This window comes from Neofelis nebulosa, chromosome 11 (assembly GCF_028018385.1).
Source record: "Neofelis nebulosa isolate mNeoNeb1 chromosome 11, mNeoNeb1.pri, whole genome shotgun sequence".
NCBI lineage: Eukaryota > Metazoa > Chordata > Mammalia > Carnivora > Felidae > Neofelis > Neofelis nebulosa.
In genome coordinates this window covers 2,681,101-2,702,353 of record NC_080792.1, presented here as the reverse complement: position 1 = coordinate 2,702,353, position 21,253 = coordinate 2,681,101, and the positions used below count along the sequence as shown (strand labels likewise).

At 48.9% G+C, this 21,253-nt stretch overlaps 1 protein-coding gene across 9 annotated transcripts in view; it reads left to right on the top strand.

The window, feature by feature from the left end:
* Positions 1-305: 305 nt before the first annotated feature.
* ZNF236 (zinc finger protein 236) overlaps positions 306-21,253 on the top strand; it is a 108,194-nt gene continuing 87,246 nt past the window's right edge. For 3 of the 9 annotated variants that reach the window (XR_009250789.1, XM_058691784.1, XM_058691790.1), the window contains exons 1-3: positions 308-812; positions 15,532-15,674; positions 17,420-17,584. Coding sequence is in view for 5 of the 9 variants with exons in the window: in XM_058691784.1 (XP_058547767.1) it covers positions 758-812; positions 15,532-15,674; positions 17,420-17,584 (363 nt within the window). In the remaining 4 variants the exon portion in view is untranslated. Of the gene's footprint in view, positions 813-1,611; positions 1,836-15,531; positions 15,675-17,419; positions 17,585-21,253 lie in introns of those variants that run through there. The other 6 variants (XM_058691786.1, XM_058691783.1, XM_058691785.1 and 3 more) reach the window with 5 other exon arrangements.

Below are 21,253 nucleotides of genomic sequence, written 5' to 3'. Positions count from 1 at the left end.
TGCGGGCTTCGGCCTGACACACTGCAATGCCCGCCCCCTCAGGCCAGACGTGGGGACGGCGGGTGACCGAGGGTGACCACAGCCCGCTCCCCTCGGACCAGGACCGAGGAGGACCACGGTCGCCCACCCCCCCTCAGGCCACTGGCCCGGGGAGTGACCGCGGCCCTTCCGTTCCCCCCAGGCCGGCCACTGGGACCCAGGGTGACGGAGGACGTCCACATGCCGCTCCCCTCCGACCAGGGCCGAGGGTGACCGATGGCGACCGACAGTGACCGCGGCCCGCCCTGCCAGGCCATAGGGGCCCAAGGTGACCGAGGGTGACCGCGGCCCTCCCGCTCCCCCCCAGGCCGGCCGTCGGAGGCGGCGGCCGCCCGGCGACCGCGGCCCCGCAGGCCGCCCGGCCGCGCCAGGCCCGAACGGCGGAACGCGCATGCGCACGGCGCCTCTCCCCGCCCCCACCGCGCACCCGCGCCCAACGCCCCTAACGCGGCCCGCCGGGCCATGGAACCCGCCGAAGTCGGCTCGGTGCTAGCTCTCCCGTTCGCTCCCTCGGGCGCCTTCCCCCCGTGAGGCCCGCGGGCGCCCAGACAGGGCTCGGCGGCCGCCCGCCCTCCCGGGCCGCTCCGCCCGCCTCCGTCGCTCGGCCGGGCGCGCGCCGCGTCCCCGCGGCCGGTCCCCGCGCGTGCGCGCTCCGCCGAGTGTATGTGTGTGAGTGTGTGTGCGGCCGAGGGGTGGTCCGCCGCCGCCGCCGCCGACGATGCCGCGGGGCCGCCCCCCGAAGCCCAAGGAGAGCAAGGCGCGCGGCGACACCGGTAAGCGGCCTCGTCCGGGCCGGCCGCGCTGTGCCGCTCCGCGCGAATATAGTCCCCGGATGCGGCGCGGAGGGCGCCGGGAGCGGCCCGGGCCGGGGGCGGCGGGGCCGGGGGCGGCGAGCGGGGCCGGGGCCCGCCGCCGCCGCGCCCGCCGCCGCACCCGCCGCCGCCGCCGCCGCCCGAGTGCGGGCCGCAGGGCGCGGGCGGAATGATACCGGCGCGGCGCGGCGGGCCCCTCCGCCGGGCTGGGCCTACTTTCCTGGGCCGGGCGGGCGGCGGCGGCGGGGGCCGGGGGCGAGGTGCGCGCCGCCGCCGCCGCCGCCCTCCTCCCTCCCCCTCCTCCTCCTCCCCCGGCCGCCCTCCTCCCCCGCCGTCCTCCGCCCGCGGGGATCCGGCCTCCCCGGCCCGCCCGCCGCCCAGCCCGGCGTTCCCGGGCGGCGGGCGGCCTTCCTGAGGGAGGCGCCCTCCCCGGGCGGGTCGCGGGGACGCCGGGCCCCGCCGCCATCTCCGAGGCCGCGCGTAGCGTGGGCGGGCGGCAGGGCCCGCCCTACCCGCGGGCCTGAGGGAGCGGCGCCCCGGCCGGCCTGGCCGCCCCGGAGCGTCCAGTGCTTGCTCGCTGCGCGGCCCCGGCGGGGAGGCCCTGGGGAGGCCCTCGGGCGCGCGGCCCCGGGGGTGGGGTGGGGGGGTGGGGTGGGGAGGGTCGGACCTGGGGGACGGCCGGGTAGACCGGCCCCGGGGCCTGGAGGCCGGGGGACCGGGAGGGGACCAGCGGGGCCCGGGGGACTGGGGGATCCGGGGGTGGGGTGGGGACCAGAGCCGGGGCGGTCGTAGAGGGGGCTGCGTGGGCGCCGGATCCGGCTGTGCGGACTTGGAACGCGCTCCCGGGGCTCGTACCTGTCGCTGGCTGGTCCCCGAGCCCGGTGGCCCAGGCTTACCCTTCCCCGGAGGAGGAGTAAACTGGGACTCACTCAAGGGCTGGTGCCAGGCGGCGCGCACACGCACTGGCTTTCAGAACGGAGAAAGGTCAGTTCTGGAAACTGCAGGTGGATAGTGTGTAACTGTGCCCTTCATCGCATTTAGGGAGAGAGGTCGAGACCAGCCAGCGGTGTAGACTTACTGACGGGACGTACCGACCAGACGCTCTTACTGGTCTCGTAACCGATCAAGTTAACAGACGGGTGAATGAAGGAGACGTTAGGACAGGAGCGCGTGTGAATTTGAGCACGAATCCGCACGCCTCGGACAGCTCTTAGGGAGCTTAGTGGGACGCTGGCGGGGGAACCGTGCAGGTTTGCAGATTTGTAGTTGGGCAGTAACTGCTCAGAATCTTGATTAGTGGCTCTTGGCTTCTGGAAGGAGTTCTGAAAGACCTCACTGCTTTGGCTTTGGCCTCATTTCGTCTAGTGTTTGTACTTTTCTTAATGTGCCCGCTGCCAAAAATAATAGAAGGTGCAGTGCCTCTCAGGTGCTCTAACGAAGGCTTAGGATGGAGAATGTAAAATTTGCCTTGACGTTGGGCTGGGAACCTAATCCCCCCCATCTTTCCCATCTTCCTGAATGGCATCACCGGTCACTTGGGTTTTCAAGCCCCGAACTTAAGAATAATACTCCTTCTCTTATTCATGAAGACGGTTCATAATGAAGTCTTGTGGCCTCTTCCTCAAAAATGTGTTCGCAGTGAGCCCCACCTCTTCTATCGCCAGTGTCCTTGGCTCCCCAGCCCCCTTGTCTCCAGGTGGACTTGAGTCCCAGGTAGTCTGGCCCCAGCCTAGGTCCATCACCTGTCCATGGAGGGGCTCTTTAAACGTACATCAAAGGGCCACACCCTGATTAAAACTCCTCAAAGGATTTCTCTTAAAGTAAAATCTACATTACATTCCTGCAGGATCCTAATTGATCTGGCCTTTGTCTAGGGCTCATTTCCCTCTTTCCTTGCTGTAGCATTCAATTCTTCGTGTTCCTCGCAGATATTCTGAGAATCCGCCTCCTCTGACTCCTCCCTTAGGTCTCAGGGCGTCAGCTTCCTAAAAAAGGCCTTCCTCAAACCTGCCTGCAAATAACTTCACTTTGCGCCAGTCTTTTTCTACCACAGTGGTTCTCAAAGTGTGGTTCGTGGACCCCTGGAGTTCCCGGAGGCACTTTCAGGGGTCTGCAAGGTAAATCTTTTCATAGCGATACTGTTTGGTTTCTCCACTTGGTTAACATTTGCCCTAATGGTACAAAAACGATTAGGAGTAAAATTGCTGACGCCTTTGCATGAATCAAGACAGTGGTGTATTTCACTCAAAACAGCATACTCAATCTATCAAAGTAAAATAATTTGCAGGAAAATGAAACACAACATATTGATGGCAACAGAGAGAATACAGAAGCAGATAGGAGGATCCGCTTGTTTTGTCAGACATTAAAAAGATTTCTAAAAGTGAAAACTCTTTTCACTGTTTTTTTTTTTTTGAGAATATACTTTTCATAAAAATATGTATTTGCATTAACATATGCTAGATGTTTGCTTTTAATTGAAGAGCTATTTTAAACAGTGCTCAGTTTGAGTAGGGCGAATAATGATGTAATCTATATAAACTTAAGGTCTTCAGAGGCCTCAGTAATATTTAAGAACGTGAGAAGATCCCCAGATCAAAATGTTTGAGGACTGTTGCTCTGTCACTCACTCTGTTAATGATACCTCTCATTGCCTGAAATTACCTTGTTTTCTGTGTTACCGTTATGAATTTTATTCCTAAGAAAATGTGGAAGATCGGTGGGGATTTTTACAGGCGGGGAAATGCAGCTCAGAGAGGTGAAGGGATTTGGAAGGTTTCCCCGCCTAGTCAGCACAGTTGAGATTTGAACCTACGTTTGACCAGACGGTGCGTCGTATTGTTCCACCTTGATAAACATAAAGCCCTACACATGGGTTAGTTTATTTAAAGCGTTTTAAAGCACTGCCTGTCGCCGTGTAGGGGCTGGGTTGCAAAGTTCGACAGCAGAGAGGTCATCTCTGCCTTGGCTCCTCAGGACCCTGTGTCCTGCGACGGTGGGGACTCTGCTTCGGGCAGCAGGTAACGGGCGCTGGAAGTGCGGGGTTCCCGGAGAGGATGCTGTCAGTATGGAAACCTCAAGAGGAGGTGGGGGTAGGCCCGCTGACAGACCTTTCTGGAAGTAATTGGCTCAGGACAAGTGCAGTGGTCCACCCTTCTCCGCAGTTTCCATTTCCATCTGTTCGAGCCCCGTGGGCCGAAGCATATGATCCTCTTTGTGGCCTGTCCTCAGGAGGTCACGGTGGCCCCACGCTGTGTCCCCCTGCCTCACAGGCCTGAGGTCACTCACCTCCCTTCATCTGGTCACGCGGGGACTGTATCATCTGTCCTCACCAGAAGGGCGGGTGCAGCACAGTAAGAGAGAGGGCGACCCCACGCACACGGCTTCTGTAGAATGTCGTCACAGGTGTCTACTCGGCTATTAGTTCTTGGTGATCTCGTACTGTGCGCAGTGTATGCTCAACTTTGTGGTAGGTGTGTAAGCGTAGGAAAAGACCCGATGTGCAGGGTTCCACGCCCTCTGTGGTTTCTGGCATCCGCCGGGGATCTTGCAGGACACCAGCTGCGGGGGGGGGGGGGGGGGCGGCAAGGGGGACCCCGGGGGGGGCGGGGGGGACCCCGTGGTGAGTAAGCCTGGGCTCCCAGCTGAGGGGCGTGTTTGTCGAGCCCTTGCTTGGCGCCTGGCACTCTCCTGGGCGAGTAAAGCTGGGTGAGACAGGAGTGCTTCCTCCTCACGCTTTAGTTTTGCTAAGCAGTAGTGACCTTGATGGAAGCCACATTTTGGGACCTTGTCTGGCCTCCGTTTGTTTTTTCCAGTGCGCTGGTACGCGCTTTTTCTCCCGGGCTGTACCTGTGGTCGGCCTCCCGCTCACTTTCTGTTTTCTGTCGGAGGAATATTTGTAACGCTTCATTTCCAGAGCTGAGAGCTGAGACGGAGCTTGAGCCAAACGGATCCACAAGTCCTCTGTTGCTCAGATGATCACTTCGGGCCACTCCAGATTTTATTACGCGTGTTCAGGAAGCTGCTGTCCCCTCCAAGGGCACCGGGCTAGTGGGAAGGGCTCAGCAGTAGGATTTTGTGTGCGAGCCGGCAGGAGGCCCCGTGCCCTCAGATTTAGAGGTGAATCCTCTGCTTCAGCGGGCAGAACTAGGTACTCCTGGCGGTAACAGTTAAGGGGAGACAGATTCTGCTTCGAAGAAGAACTTTCTGACAATATCAGGGGTGCAAGGATGAAAATATATACATTTTTAGTATATTTTGAGACAGAGAGAGACAGAGCATGAGCAGGGGAGGGGCAGAGAGAGAGGAAGACACAGAATCCGAAGCAGGCTCCGGGCTCTGAGCTGTCAGCACAGAGCCCGACGTGGGGCTCGAACTCACGGACTGTGAGATCATGACCTGAGCTGAAGTCGGATGGCCAACCAACTGAGCCACCCAGGCGTCCCGAAAAGATTTTTTGATAAAGAAGTACCCTTCACTCTCTGTAGTTGAACTTTTTAGGTAGGCAGAAACTTGGAGTTTTTAGTATTTTGAGGAAAGTGTATTAGGCAACACAAAATTTAAAGATTTTACTATCCTGGAAACAAGTAGTGAGTTAACATGAGTTCAAAATCTTGGTCTTTTCACAATAAAGGAAAAATACTTCATTATAAGGATGAATTTAAAAAAAAATCTTGGTCTCTGACACAAATACAGCCTGGGAAAACTGTACTACACCATAATTCTTCATTAGATAAAATCAATTCAGTGCTTTTTAAAATAATCGTTATCATATATCAAGGTCTTTATATTTTCTCTGTATACAAAGACTGTGTCTCTGTATACACGGAGAGTAGTTTGAAAAGTAGTTTTCAAACTACTTTTAGTGTTAGAACTTTCTTCCGTGAAATAATACAGCAAGGTCTCAAGGGGTGGTTTTCATCCTTGGCAAAACGTCGATGAAATTACCTGAGGAGATTTAAAAAATCCCGATGACCGGGCCTTGAGTCCAGTTATTTCCAAACCGGTGAGGTGGAACCTGGGTGATTCTGCTGTGTGGTCAAGGCTGAAAACCATTGATCTGTGGCAGGGCTGTGCAGGTTGAAAGGCATGAGACTGAGGGTTTCCGAGATGGCCTTCTAGGGTGCCGTCCCCCCAAATTCCTCTCAGCAGAGCGGGAAAACTGTTGCTTTAGTGGATTAGAATACTTTACTTAATAAGCAGCACCAACGGGGGTCTGAATTCTGAATACGGGAGTCAGCCACAGAGGCTAGCAGAGCAGGGGAAGGTAACAGGTGCCAGTGCTTCTGGGGGTTTCAGAGAAGTGTGGGGGTCCTGTTCTGTCCACGGGGGCGGGTTCCTGCTCTGCTCCGTCCAGTTATCGCCGTGGCTTGTGATTTTTCAAGAGAAGCCAGACCTGTATGTTTTTGAAAGCCTTATTATCGTATTTTGGTAATGATGTTAATCAAACAGAGCATCTATACAGGAAGTGTGCGGATTTTAAAGTGAAGAACTTCACGTATGCACAACATCGGTGGTATCTTAAAAGTTCCTTTTGTTCCTCCCAGTTACTACCACCTCCCTCTCCGCCCCACTGTCCTCTTCTGATACCTCAGGTTAGTTCGACTTGCTTTCAAACTAAGTTGGATTCACAGTATGTACCCTTTTGTTTCTGGCTTCATTCATTCAGTGTTTGCTTTTATGAGATCATCCCTGTTCTCGTTTATGGGTTTTATTTTTTAATGCTTTTATGTATTTATTTTGAGAGAAAGAGCAAGTGGGGAGGGGCAGAGAGGGAGAGAGAGAATCCCCAGCAGGGCTCTGCGCTGTCAGCGCAGAGCCCTGCTGGGGGCTGGAGCTCATGAAACCTGAGATCGGGACCTGAGGCAAAATCAAGAGTCTTGATGTTCAACTCACTGAGCCACCCAGGCACCCCTCCCTGCTATTGTTTGGCAGAGATAGGTTCATTTACATGGTTGTATATTATTCCACTGTGTAACACACTGTCAGTTTGTCCTTTCTGCTCTGGGTGCTTGGATGGTTTCCACTTTGGGGCTATTACAGGTCAGCGCTGCTGTGAACTTGTATGCGTTTCTGGGTCCCAGCAGACACTGCCGAACAGTTGTCTAGTGACTGTGCTAGTTTAATCTCCTACCAGCAGTGTCCGAGAGTCCCGTCTGCGCTGTCCTTTTAAGATCTTAACTATTCTGGTCTGTGTAGTGTTAATCTTGACTTCTAACTTGCGCTTCGGTGCTAATGAGGACTTTATGTTCATTAGCCGTTTGTTTTCTCTTGTGAGGCTCCTGTTTAAGTCTTTTCCCACTTTCCTCCTGGGTTGGATATCTTATTTATGTATTTTTAGTTAATAGACTTCGCTTTTTATAGCAGTTTCAGGCTTACGTTAAATTGAGCAGAGAGTACCTAGTTCCTCTATACTTCTTATCATCCCCCTCCCCACTCCCCCCCCCCCCAGGATTTCCCCTCTTATTCTCATCTTGTAATAGTGTTATATTTGTAACAATGGATCAATTTTGTAGTAAAGTCCCTAGTTTACGTTAGGGTTCACTGTCTCCATAGTTCTGCCTGCTCTCAAGTGGGAATCATACCATACAGAGCTTCGGACTGCCCTCTTTCACTAAGCGATATGCAATTAAGATTCCCTCACATCTCTTCATGGCTTGACAGCTCATTTCTTTTTATTGTTGAATAATATCCCATTGTCTGGATGTGCCACAGTCCATTTATTTACATTTTGAAGGATATCTTGGTTGCTTCCGGTTTTGGGCAGTTGCGACTTGTTATAAACGTTTGTGTGCCGGGTTTTTTGTGCGGACATAAGTTTCCAGCTCGTGTGGGTAAACACTGTGCTGGATGGTGTGGGGAGACTGAGTTTCGCTCTGTAAGAGATCGCCGCCCTCTTCCAAAGTGGCTGTGCCATTGTGCATTCTCATCAGCAGAGAATGGGAGTTTCTGTTGCTTCACATCCTCGTTAGCATTTGGTATTGAGTTTTTTAGATTTTAGTCCTTCTCCTAGGTGTACGGTGGTGTGTCATTGTTTGAACTCGCAGTTCCCTTCTGAGATACAGTGTAAACCATCTTTTTGTATGCTTGCTTGACATCTGTATATTTTTGGTGAAGAGTTGTGTGTCTTTTCATTATTGATTTATAGGAGTTCTTTGTATATACTGTGGAGGAGTTCTTTTACTTTGCCCTTCACTCTTCTGAGGATATCTTTCCATGAAAGAAATTCCCAATCTTAATATTGTCTAACATCAGTTCTTTCACGTTTAGTACTTTTGGGACCTGTGTAGGGAATTTTTGACAGTCGTAAGATCATGGAGACCTGTCCTTAGGTGTTCTATCTAGATGCTTCATTGTTCTACTTCTCACCTGTAGATTGACAATTCTTCGTCTACTATTTAAGGGCATTTGCATTGTTTTTAGCTGCCGGCTGTCATAGTAATGCTTCTGTAAGCATTTTTAAACATGTGGTTTGATTTTTTTTAAGAGAGGGAGAGCACGTGTGGGAGAGGGGCAAAGGGAGAGAGAATTTTAAGCAGACTCCACACCCAGAGCGGAGCCCAGTGCGGGGCTCGATCTCAGGACCATGAGATCGTGACCTGAGCTGAAATCAGTTAGATGCTCAACCGACTGAGCCACCCACGTGCCCCTAAACATGTTTTTGGTCCACATATGTGCAGGTTTCCGTGGGGCTATACCTGGGAGCTGAATTGCCGGGTTCAGGGTTTATGTGCGTTCAGCTTTGGTCAATGCTGCCAGATGGTTTTCGAGTGATTGTAGTGATTTTAACTCATTCTCATGGTACATGCGATTTCCAGTTGCTTCATATTTCATCCATCCTTGTTTTCGTCTGTCTTTTTAATTCTGGCCTTCCTAGTAGATGTGCATTTTGCTTTTCTGGAGAAGTATTTTTTGTTTCCTATTTATTATAACTTGGATTTCCACAACCACCCTGTAAATCCCCTGTAAGGAAACCAGCCTCATCTTTGGAGGAAGAATTGAGCCAAGCGACGGATTATCTGGTTTGCGGAGACCTTACCACTTGGCAGGACGGACACTCAGAAGTCTCATGACCGCTAGGCCTGTTTTCATCACCATCTCTCTAATCTGTGACCCACGACCCAAACTTTTAAGCTATAGATACCCATTTTTAAAGATAGGTACGTTAAAAATAGCATGTCCTACACATACATACGTCATTGGAAATCGGGACAGGCTCTCGGACGGGGCCACGCACAGTTTCCTGTGGCAGTCTTCATTCAGCTCTACCCGATTGTTGTCGCAGTGCTGACATGAACCGTACGTTCGCAGAGATGAGAGACAGCGTTGGCAGCGAATACATCAATAAGAAATGATTCTGTCACATATGGAAAATTAGTTTTGTGCATCGTCTAAGGAGGTTATTCTCAGCAGTAACACTCTCAGATCAGTCTCAAAAAGGCCCTGTTACTTTTAGACCTTGGGCCTAGATATGTTTTAGCTAGCTGGTGGGGCTTTAGATCCCGGAGGCTTTATTTTGTTGTAATTTTAACGCACTGTAGTTTTGTTAAATTTGGATAATGTGTGGTGTCTAAATATACAGCCACCTGAGTTTAAAGTCTTTCTTTAGAAATCAAAATTTACAGGTAATAAAAGCAAATATTTGAAAGAGGATTTGATAGTCCTTTTAAAAGCAGAGAAAAGGTAATCTGAGTCATGAAAGGGGACCAGGTACCTACTGATGGGCATTGAAAGTGCTCCTGGGTAAAGGTGAACTTTACCGTGGGAATATGAGCGGCCTGACCCTATTAGGGACCATGTAATGAGTTTCTGACCGAGTATTTATCTTTAACTCTGTGCCACAGATATGTTTCATATCATGTATCATGAAACCAGTGCCAGTGTTTCTGACTCTGATTCTCATTGAAACTCCTCATGGTTGGTTTTTTTTTTTTTTTTAATGTTTGTTTATTTTTGAGAGAGACAGAGCATGAGTGGGGGAGGAGCAGAGAGAGAGGGAGACACAGAATCTGAAGCAGACTCCAGGCTCCAAGCTGTCAGCACAGAGCCTGACATGGGGCTCGAACTCACCAGCCGTGAGATCGTGACCTAAGCTGAAGTCGGACACCCAACCGACTGAGCCACCCAGGCACCCCAAAACTCCTCATGGTTTTGACCAGTGCTTTGGCTTGACAGTCCGTTGAATCTATTTTATACGGAAAGAACACAAGCAGTCTTGGGCTGATAACTGACATAAAGTACTGTTGATAGAATCCCAGTTCATCTGCTGTTTTCACAGTAGGCATAATGTTGAAATTGGGGTCTTGTCTCAGAAATCAGGACCTTAAGAGGCAGGGAAGCCTGATTCTAGGACTTGAAAGTCACTCCCACTTCTGCCCTGGCTTATTGTGTGATTTTGACCAAGTAGCTAAATTTCTCTGGGGTCTTTGTTTCCTTAGTTATGCAGCCAAGGTATGGACTGTATAACTCACCATTCCCCCAGAGTAAATTTTATCTCTTACTTTTTAATTCTTTTTGAACAGGTAATACATTCTAATGGTTTGGAATTTTAAAAAATGGAAGTCCCTTTCCCAGCCCTCGTCCCACTCACGTAGTTGCCATTTTTTACAGGTCACCAATGCTGTTATTTTTTCCTGTAGTTTCTCAAGGATATCGTGTGCACATACAAGCAAACGCACGGTAAATCTCTGCCCCATCGTCCCTTTATTAAAGCAGTAATAGCACCGCGAACATACTGCTTTTTTCATCGACTACATTTTGAGAATTACCTTCATTTCCAAATGAATATTTACTTAATAGTAGATACATTTGAATAGATGATAGAGGTCAGATTCAAACAGTGCCAGAATCTTCCCTGACAGTACTCGCCTCTCTCGGTGCGGGCACTCCTGAGTTGACAGATGCTTGTTCCTTCTGAGAGGAAAGCGGGTGCTTGTGGCTGGAGCTGTTGACCCGAGCACTGGGTTTTCTGAAAGATTCTAGGGAGAAGATAATGGCTCCTGGAACAACCGCATGGCTAGAGAACATGTGCGCAAAGTCGGAATGGTTGGTGGGTACGCAACAAGCTGGAGAGGTACCGAGTGTAACTTAGGTCATTTTGAGGCGTGAGTCAGGCTGAAAGTGGAGATTAGATATGTTGGTCTTGGGAGCTTCAGACAACCGGGGAGAGACCGAAAGAGTCATAACTTTCATCTTACCTCCGACTACTTAGCAAATACTCGCTGGGCGCTCGGGACGTGCCAGGCTTTGAGCGAGGCTTTGGAGACACCGTGATGACCTAGATAGGTTCATGGCCCCCCCCCCCCCCCCCCCCGTGCTTGCCCCTGAACCGCTCCTGTCCGAATCGGAGAACAGGAGCAAGTAGGAAGCAGTAAGAGAAAGGGGAGAATGATAGGGAAGTGGCCCCCGCGTGAAGCAGGGTGGTGGCTGTCAGACTCCCCGGGGCCCGCGGGGCAGCCTCAGAAGGCAGCTGGGGTCAGGGGGCAGAGGTCACGTGGGTGTTGGAAGACGGGCCTATCGCAGAAGATAGGTCAGTGATACTTTGGAAGGTTTCTATTCAAAAACATGAAAAGAGATACAAAGTTGAGGGGTTAGTTCGGTCTAGAAACTGAAACTGGTGTATCTCATTTTAATATTGATTATATAATCATAATTATAGAATTAGTATGCACACTATGTAATATATAATTATAATTATATCGATTAATAATAGTTATCGATACTGATATCCGATATTTAATACTGAGAATGCCTCAGCAGGATTTATGGATAGCCGAGGTCATCAATGCACGGTGCTTGAGAATTTCAGTCAGGAGATGCAGATTTGAGGTAGGTCAGTGGAATGCTATAAATGTAATAGATTTTGTGGAACTCTCGTGTCACAGACAGGCATTTTGTAGAAGACATCAACTTAGAGGGGCACCGGACTGGCTCAGGAAGAGGAGCACAGAGCTCTTGATCTCTGGGTTGTGAGTTCGAGGTCCACACTAGGTGTAGGGATTACTTAAAAATAAGATCTTTGAAAAAAAAAAAAAAAGAGAGGGGGGCCTGGGTGGTTGAGTCGGTTAAGCGTCCAACTTCAGCTGGGGTCATGATCTTGTGGCTTATGGGTTTGAGCCCCACTTCGGGCTCTGTGCTGACAGCTCACAGCCCCGGAGCCTGCTTCTGATTCTGTGTCTTCCTCTCTGCCCCTCCTCCCTTACCCTCTGTGTGTGTGTGTGTGTGTGTGTGTGTGTGTGTGTGTGTGTGTCTGAAAAATAAATAAACATTAAAAAATGTTTAAAAAAAAAAGAGAGATCAACTTAGCTCTTTAGATTGGAGATAAGGAGCAGACCTTTGCCATTAAGATTTAGCTGACTGGGCTGAGCTGCCATGCCCGGTCTGGGAAGAGGACCAGTTTGTAAGAGAGCTCATCCCGTCCCAGGTCCTTACAGAGCAGGCCTGCATAAAGCTGTGGAGCAGTGTGGTTGTGGAGGGCCGTGGAGGGCCGTGGAGCGGAAGGACAGCATTAGAGGTGGCTGTGCCCCTCAGTCATTGGCAGGCTTGTCCTCGTAGTGCCAGGAGGCGTTATCTGTCTCATTTCATCTGAGCGACTCTGAGGCTTTATTGTTTTGGAGCTGGTCAGTTATTGTATACTCTTGAGAATCTCCGTGTGGAGTTAAATGATTCTGAAACTAGCGTTCACATTTTTTTCGAGGAAAACAAAGCTGCTCAAACAATTTTTTTTTAAGTTTATTTATTTTTCGGAGAGAGAGAGAGAGGGGGCGGGGGGGGGGGGGGAGAGGATCCCAAGCAGGCTCCACCTCCGCGTAGAGCCTGACGCAGGGCTCGATCTCACAGACCCTGAGATCTTGACCTGAGCTGAGTTCAAGAGTCTGACTCTTAACTGACTGAGCCACCCAGACGCCCCTGCTCAATTTCTGATCTTTGTACAGTCAGTGTTTGTTTAAATTTGGTGGTGAATTTGTGTCCTTGGAGTCAGGAAGAGCAGACAGTTGAAGAGAATGTGTTCGTGCCTGTGCGTGTTAGGTGACTAGGTAAACTGATCTCAGAGTGGTCATCCCCTGCCTCTGGGGGCGGGGACGGGCAGAAAGGCGTACTTGAAAAATCCTGGCCTGAGTGAACTCTTAGATTTGGGCCCTGCTGGATGCAGGTGGCTCTGTGCTTACTCTGCGTGTGTGGAGTCGGGTACCGAGGACACCGACCTGATTTGGACAGCATCAGGAACGTGTGCTGCCCGAGTGTCACGTGACGTTCCTCGGGCCGCTTCTTAACAATGCAGCTGTCCCCAGGAGGGCGGACCGTTCGTGTGATCACGCCTTACTTAGATCCATGGCCCCTTAAACAATCTGGTGGCCTCTGTGGCTGCGGACATGCTACCTCTCCCCCAGCACAATGGGAAGTGCGTGGACGTGTGGGTTTCACAGGGTTTGTGGACCTCCTAAGCTCATCCTAAGGATACATTTGTTTCATGGGCTTTTTTCTGAACAACACGTACTCTGTGGACTGGAAATTGGAAATTTGAATGAACTTGAAGAGGTGATAGGCGAAAGAGTTCTTTGTAAGGCCCGGGACGCTGTCCGGAAAGAACAGTGTGCATGATAGAGCCCACCTCGCCCTGGGAGGAAGGCTTCGTACTTTCTCAGTGCAGAGAAATGACGTGTGCAAAGCCTGTGCCCCCAAAGCAGAGCGAAAGTCGAGAGATGCTGTGGATTTTAAAATTATGCTCGCTGTGGAAACTAAGACATGTTTTTCCCTTGTAGTTACGCTTTGATTTGAATAATCGTTTTAAGTTTGTGTTTGAACCAAATTAATAGTGTATTATCACTGGTGGAAGGGACGTACTGAAAACATGATTTTAGTATGTTTTGAGCTTCGTTAAGGAGGGAGGTCTTGCTTCTTAAGATAAAAATCTTCCCTGGAAAAGTCTTAATTCATAAGCAAAACAATGTGATTTTCAGGTTTGAGTGTATAGTCTCTTATCTCTTGGGTTTTATCTGTTAGTTGCAGGTAATTACATAATTACATCCTTTCTCATTTTGGGCTGTCATTAAGCAGTTTCAGCATAGACGCTATGAACATTGTTTCGTTCTACGTCCTGAAGTAGCCTTTTAGTTTTGTGTTTATTGAGGAGCTCTGTCACCACTGTGTTCAGCCATTCCGTGGAAACAGTCGCTACTGAGTTCCTAAAACACAATTTTCAACAGATGTTTTACTTGAACATTCTCAACTTCCCAAACTGTTTCTTTCCATAGTACAAACTTTTCCAAAGGGAATAATATATCAATTGACGTCCCAGCAACCATTTTTGGGGGGACCTGGGGAGTCCTAAAACATTTGTTACTAATTTACTGTAGAAATGTTGAATGCATGTCTGTGAACAGAATGTGGATATAGTTGAAGATAAATAGAATAAAAGTTATGTGCATCTTTTCTATAGTAGACCCGTTTGTTTCTGGATGAAGTTGTGGTCTATCGAACTGTGTCAGTGTTTCTAGAAACGAATCGGCTTTACCCGGGGTCCGCCGGAGGAATTCTTGAAGGTGCCACCCACTCTCTGTGCCCGGCCACCCCACCTCCTCCGTGGCCTGGCCTCTGCCCCGCCCCCCATCCGTGGCCACACTTCTCCTTCAGGGCACTTGCACCTTAGGAGAAGGACTTTTGGCCAAACTTGGAACTGTGGCTTCTTTTCTCAAGGGAGGCATTTAAAGGTCTTTTGAAAATGTGGAATGCCCATGTTTACCACATGGACGTTTGAGAAACAGAACACTTTCTGGAGCTTACTTTAACCTAGAGTCTTAAAATCAACCCTGCTTTACTTCCAGATTTCTAAATTTTAATGTTTTGAGTCAGATTTGATACAAAGAGTCGTACGTGCTGTTATTTCTAGCTCTCGTATCATTAACATGTATTATGTATTTGTGTCTAAATTATAGTAAGACTTGGAGTTTATTAAAAGAGTTGTAGCAGTTTTGGACATCTTTATTTCCTGAAATTCTTGACGAATTTGTGTGATTATTGCATATTTTTATTAGAAAATACTCTTATGTTTGTAGCTGTTGACCTGAGTGGTGTCGAGAAGCGTATCGTGAGGCCCAGGGCTCATCCGGACGGAGCACTGCCGGCCTCTGTCCGTCTGACCGGTAACCATCGGGGGACGAGTTTTCTCCTCTTTGACTTATCTTGCTCTGCGGCAGTTTTCAGAGGTGGATTGAGTGCTCCAGTTCGCTTTTCTGTCTCCACCTGAGTTTTGTTTGCTGCGTGATGGAAGAGGAACAGTGGGGGTTATCGGTGAATCCTCAAAGTGGCTTAGAGGTGAAATGCCTCTGCGATTTCAGGTGGCTTTGAAACCATGTTAAGGCCAAAGGCAAGGCTAATAGACTTGGCTTTCGTGTGTCTTTGTGTGGATATCAAGCTCAGGAGTTTAGCTTCAGGTTTCTAAAAACCCTACCACGGGGACTTAGAATTCTTTCGTGCTGTGCCTCAGGCGTCCCAGCGTTTCTCGTATCTAATTTAAGAACGTGTCCGCTTAAAACATTTAAGATACCATTAATTTCTTCTAAATTCTCTTGCAAATCTCTGATGTCATTTGGTTTCTAAATAATAACCAAATAACTTAGTTTTATTTATGTGATGAGAATAACAACTGGTATTTATTGTCTATACTTATGCAATTTTATAGATGGAGTTTTAACATTGAATGCGGAGAACACTAATTATGCCTATCAAGTTCCAAACTTCCATAAGTGTGAAATCTGTCTGCTATCTTTTCCAAAAGAGTCCCAGTTTCAACGCCACATGAGGGATCACGAGCGAAATGACAAGGTATGTATTCTCAAGAGGGGTGTCAGAAATGTGAGCGTTGAAACTGGAGGTATTGTGAAAATCACCACGTCAAATAAAACTTTTCCTTGTAAGTTAGATTCCTCAGTCGTGGAGCGTTTTATCTTACGTCAATAAATCTTTGACGTTTTGTGTTAAGTTGTAGTCGTTTCCTAGCCATTATATTGGTTAATGAGACGAAGGGGGGGTTTGCCTAGGGAATCTAGGTGTTGAAGTTCTCTGTCAGCGGACGAAAGAAATAATCTCAAAACGGGACTTTCAGTAGTTCGCTTTCTGTATGCCTGAACACAACATTGGTGTATCTTGATGGGTTTGTCTCCAGCAGGGAGCGTTATCCTTAAGGTGTCTTGCATTTTATAAGAGATTCCAGATACTTTAGATCGAATTTCAGCAGGGACTAACACTATCTTAAATAGAGATTTGAATCCTTCTTTTCAGGGCCCCTTGTGGGCTAGGTTAAGAGTATTAGTGTCCTAATGGAATGATCTGCCCGATAGATCGGAAGTGGCAGTTAGAACCACCATTAAAAAGTGGTTGTTGACTTTCCTCTGGATGAGGAGAACGTAAGCCGGTGAGCCATTCGAGTTCAGATGACCAGGGAAGTCTCCTTTGGAGAACAAGAGGTGACTCACTCTGGCTTTGTCTGCAGTGCGAATATTAGAGATAACATATGACCAAGTATAATAACGTTAGTGCTGGTACCGACTGGGACCACCCTCCCAAGCGGAAAATCTGAAAATACTGACTCTTCAGGGTCTTGATACTTCAGAAATGCCAGCGATTACTTTATCTTTCTACAAGTAAGTGGCAGAACACTTTTCATTTGGGGGAAATTTTAGACCGTGAGAATCAACTCTCTGAAAACCTAAAAATGTTGATTACTTGTTTTACTTGAAGTGATATTGTTCAGAGCAGTAGAGTTGATCAGAAAAGAACGGAAAAATCCAACCCAGTGAGTTGAAATTTCTCCCCTTTCTTTTCTTTTCTTTTTTTTTTAATGTTTGTTTGTTTATTTATTTATTTGAGAGAGAGAGAGAGAGAGAGAGAGAGAGAGAGAGAGAGAACACGAGAACGCCCAAGTGGGGGAGGGGCAGAGAGGGAGGGAGACAGAATCCGAAGCAGGCTCCAGGCTCTGAGCTGTCAGCACAGAGCCCTACTCGGGGCTCGAACCCACAAACTGCGAGATCATGACCTGAGCTGAAGTCAGACGCTTAACCAGCTGAGCCACCCAGGCGCCCATACGTATATTTTTTTAAATGTTTATTTATTTATTTTTGACAGAGAGCGAGAGAGCATGAAGGAGCACAAGTGAGGGAGGGGCAGAGACAGGGAGACAGAACCTGAAACAGGCTCCGGGCTCTGAGCTGTCAGCACAGAGCCCAACGTGGGGCTTGAACCCACAAATTGCGCTAAGTCGGATGCTCGACCGACTGAGCCACCTAGGTGCCCACGTTTATTTTCATAGAGACTATATCCTGATGCATTTATATGCAGCATTTCTTTTTCAAGATATTTTCTACATACATGTGTTGTCATCCTTATAATCTTCTGAGGAATTTTGCCAGGAGCTTTGCTGTGTCCATTTTGGATTTATTGACTTCAGGTCCAGAAGAGACTTCAGAAATTCCTTAGAAAGATTGTAGATCATGGTACTTGTTGATATTTGAATGACATTTATTATGGAAAGATTGTGTTTCAGTGGCTTCTTGACTTTTCTCTCCAAATAGCCACATCGATGTGACCAGTGCCCCCAAACATTTAATGTTGAATTCAACCTGACACTTCATAAATGCACCCACAATGGGGAAGACCCTACCTGTCCTGTGTGTAACAAGAAGTTCTCCAGAGTGGCTAGTCTCAAAGCACATATTATGCTGCATGAAAAGGAAGAGGTAATTATTTTGGCCTATACTTTGTTCATGGATTTTTAAAATGCATCTAATCCTTAGGGGGATTTGAGGTGGAAACTAGTGTAAAAAAGCCTTGCGTATAGATTTCAAGGAGATAATGATCACTAAATGTGCCTTGGCTGAATCTCTAGTTGACTGACAAAACGTTTTCTTTTTCGGCTATGTCAGTACCTTAGGGCAGAGACCCTTCAATGTTTGGTATATTTCCCCTACCCACCCCCCCCCCCTTTTTTTTTTTTTTTTTTTAATCAGAAATGAACTTTTGTAGGATTCTGCAGTGGCCAGAAGTAAATATTCTGTCTCTAAAGACGGTAGTGTCTCCTTGCTTGGCGTCTGAACCCCCTGAGGTGTGGGAATTTGGGGGAAGAGAAGTTCATGATGACCCAAAGTAGGTTAAACACCACAGTCAGGGACTCTGTGAGGACCACAGGTGTGGTATCGGGAGCACTTGAGGGCCGACGGGGCTGCAGTGCTGAAGAGGGAAACGCAGGCTCTCTGTCGCTGGTGAGGGGGCGGGGGTGCTTGTGTCTGCAGTGTGTAAATGGCTGCTGCTTTGAAAATATTAACCCCCCCATATCTCTGCTTATTGTGTAAAATTAGGAACATGCAAAAAAGTAAAAAGGGGAAAATAAAAGTTTTAATTCTACTCTCCAAGGATGGTTACAGATAACTGTTTGGTATATTTTCCTCCTGAGACAGAAAAACAAATACATGATTGAAGTCGCATGCGGAAAATTTGCATCCTAAAAATTGAGTTCATACTTTCTACATAGGTTTGTCTCTTCTTTTTATATGTCTTTGCTTTTTAATACAAAATAATATGTTTTTATCTTTTTGAAACTTACTGTATAGGTAATATGTATTTACTTTGGAAAAAAGCTGGAAACTAAAGATTAAGAAGAGTAACATTATTAAAAGAACCAATAATCACAACATTTAGAATGCGTGTATAATCTTTCAGGCTTTTTTTTTTGCTATATGTGCTTTCCACAATAGTTTATATATATATAAGAATAGTTTAAAATTGTTTTTTAATGTTTATTCATTTTTTGAGAGACAGAGAGAGATAGATCATGAGCGGGGTAGGGCAGAGAGAGAGAGGGAGACACAGAATCCGAAGCAGGCTCCAGGCTCCGAGCTGTCAGCACAGAGCCCGACGTGGGCTCACAAACCATGAGATCGTGACCTGAGCTGAAATCGGGTGCATAACTGACTGAACCACCTGGATGCCCCTATGCTTTTTTAATATTATAAATAATACGTCTTTCTATGCATCTTTAATTATTTCATTAGGATAGATGCCTACAGTTGGATTTGCTGAATTGATAATACTTTTTCAGGTCTTTATAGAATGCCACGTTATGTTGTGGGAAGCCTGTGCTGCTTTATACGTTCTCCCGCACGGTGTAGGCGTGCCTTGTCTCGCTCGTTGTTTTTGGTTTTGTTTTTGTGTTTTTTGAAAAGCAGAAAACGTGTGTGTTGAACAGTCTATTAAAATATTCTGGACTAATTTCGACACTCACGTGGTAAGAAATCCGAGTGGGGAGGGTGAGAGCAAGGTGTCGAGGCGTCCTGGAAGCGGTGTCTGTCCGCTTGCCTGGCATCCCGGGCGTGTGCAGGTCTCTGCAGCCCGGTCGGTGCGCGCCGTCCGTCCTGCTCCTGTTGTCTTCAGCTGTGCAGCCTCGGTGGCATTCCGCTTGTGTTCATCTGGGCCGTCTCATTCTCTTCAACAACCACACGGCGTCACCTGCAGACGCACGTGCGGAAGTCGGCAGGCCACCGTCCCTCTTCTAGGTGGCCTTCAGCTTTTCGTAGATACAGACAAGGCTGCAGTGAGCAGCGCGTTCAGTTCCAGATCTGGTCCCTGGGACTTGCTCGGAACTCCTTCCCACATCTAAAATTACTTTGCAAGGCCCCGCCGCGTCTCGCGGTGCAGGTGCACGTGCAGCGCGGCACCCGCGCCCGTTGCACCTCGCGGGCGCTCACACCGATCCCTCGGTTCCGGTCCTCCCGTGGGCCTTGCGCTTGCCCCCCGGCTCGGCCCGCGTGTCGGCACGCCCCTCCCCTCCCTCTGCCCTGCAGTTGTCCCTGGAATAGTTCCACAGCCACCTGCTGGGACCCCTGTCCGCGAGCCCAGGAAGCCTCGTCCGTCTGGGGAAGTCAGCGCCGGGCTCTGGCGTCCAGTCCACTTCTGTTTCACGTCCGCCCCTTTCCGTCGGATTAAGCACCCGCCCCGGCTTTGGGTTCAGTGAGTGTGACCACACAGCCCACAGCAGAGTAGGGATTGAGGGGCGAGGGGGCGTTCGGTTTCGAATATCTGCAAGGTAGCCTACTAGTAGAAGTCGAGATGACAGAGAGTGGCATCAGAACTGCCGTCTCCCTCTGCCCGGTCCTCTTGCAGCTTCGTGGGGGTCACCACCTCCTCGTCCTCCACCGTTGTCTTTGCCGTGGTCCTCTGTGACCATAAGCAAATGTTCGTATATTTCCTGTTTTCCTTTTCTGGTTTGTTACTAATGTGAACTTTAGAATTTTGCCTAGTTAGAAATCGGTTGGTATTTTTATTTTGTTTGAATTACATTTTTAGATTGTTACGGCTGAAAATTGAATGTGTTTACAAAAACATCTCAGTAATGTTTTATTCAGTGTATTATTTACACTCTTAAGTATTTTAGGATTTTTATTAGCATCGTTTAGGGTTTTTTTCTGTATGTGTTTGTCGTTCGTCTGTAGGAAAGCGATTTTGTATGTTAGCCTTTGTACCTTGCCATTCTGCCAGTTTCTCTGTAAGGTTTTAGCTACACAGCCTCGTCTAGAAATAGTAATCGGGTGATAAGACGTTCTGTTTTCACTAGCATATGGGGGGAGCGTCTCCGATAAAACCAGCTTCTGATCCTGTGTGTCGTCGTGGTGTGTAGTCAGTGGTAGCATATCCCCTGACTTTTTATTCTGAAAAAGCTCACACTGAGACGGGTCCAGTGAGCACCTGAGAACAGTGAGTCCTTTACCTGGATCACCAGGCACACCTCTGTCCCCCCGGCCCCACCGCATTGTCCCACTGCCGTTGCCCGTCTGAATACTTGAGTGTGTCATCTCCTGAAAGCAAAGACCATTTCCCTCGTCGTCGTAGAACAGTGGCCGCGCTCCAGAATTTAACACTGCTGTAGGGACTCATCCTCAGAGGCGGCACCTAGCAGAGCAAGGGATGACCCCCTGTGGGAGGGCTCACGGGGAGGGAGGGCACGGGTTTGGGGTGGACACCCGGCGGCTTCTGCCGCACTGGGCAGACTTCCCAACGTGTCTCAGTAAGTTTTCTCGGAGGCCAAAACCTAAGAGTTCCTTCTTTCCCTCCCCTCCTGTCTTTTTTCTTTTCTTTTTCCTTTCCTTTCCTCTCCTCTCCTCTCCTCTCCTCTCCTCTCCTCTCCTCTCCTCTCCTCTCCTCTCCCCTCCCCTCCCCTCCCCTCCCCTCCCCTCCCCTCCCCTCCCCTCCCCTCCCCTCCCCTCCCCTCCCCTCCCCTCCCCTCCCCTCCCCTCTCCTCTCCTCTTTCAAGTACTTAGATCCAAACAGCATAGTGAGTATTGGTCTTACTGAGTTATGTGAAAGACTTCCGTGCACGGATTAGGTGCTGCACAGCTTTTTGAACCCCGGGATTT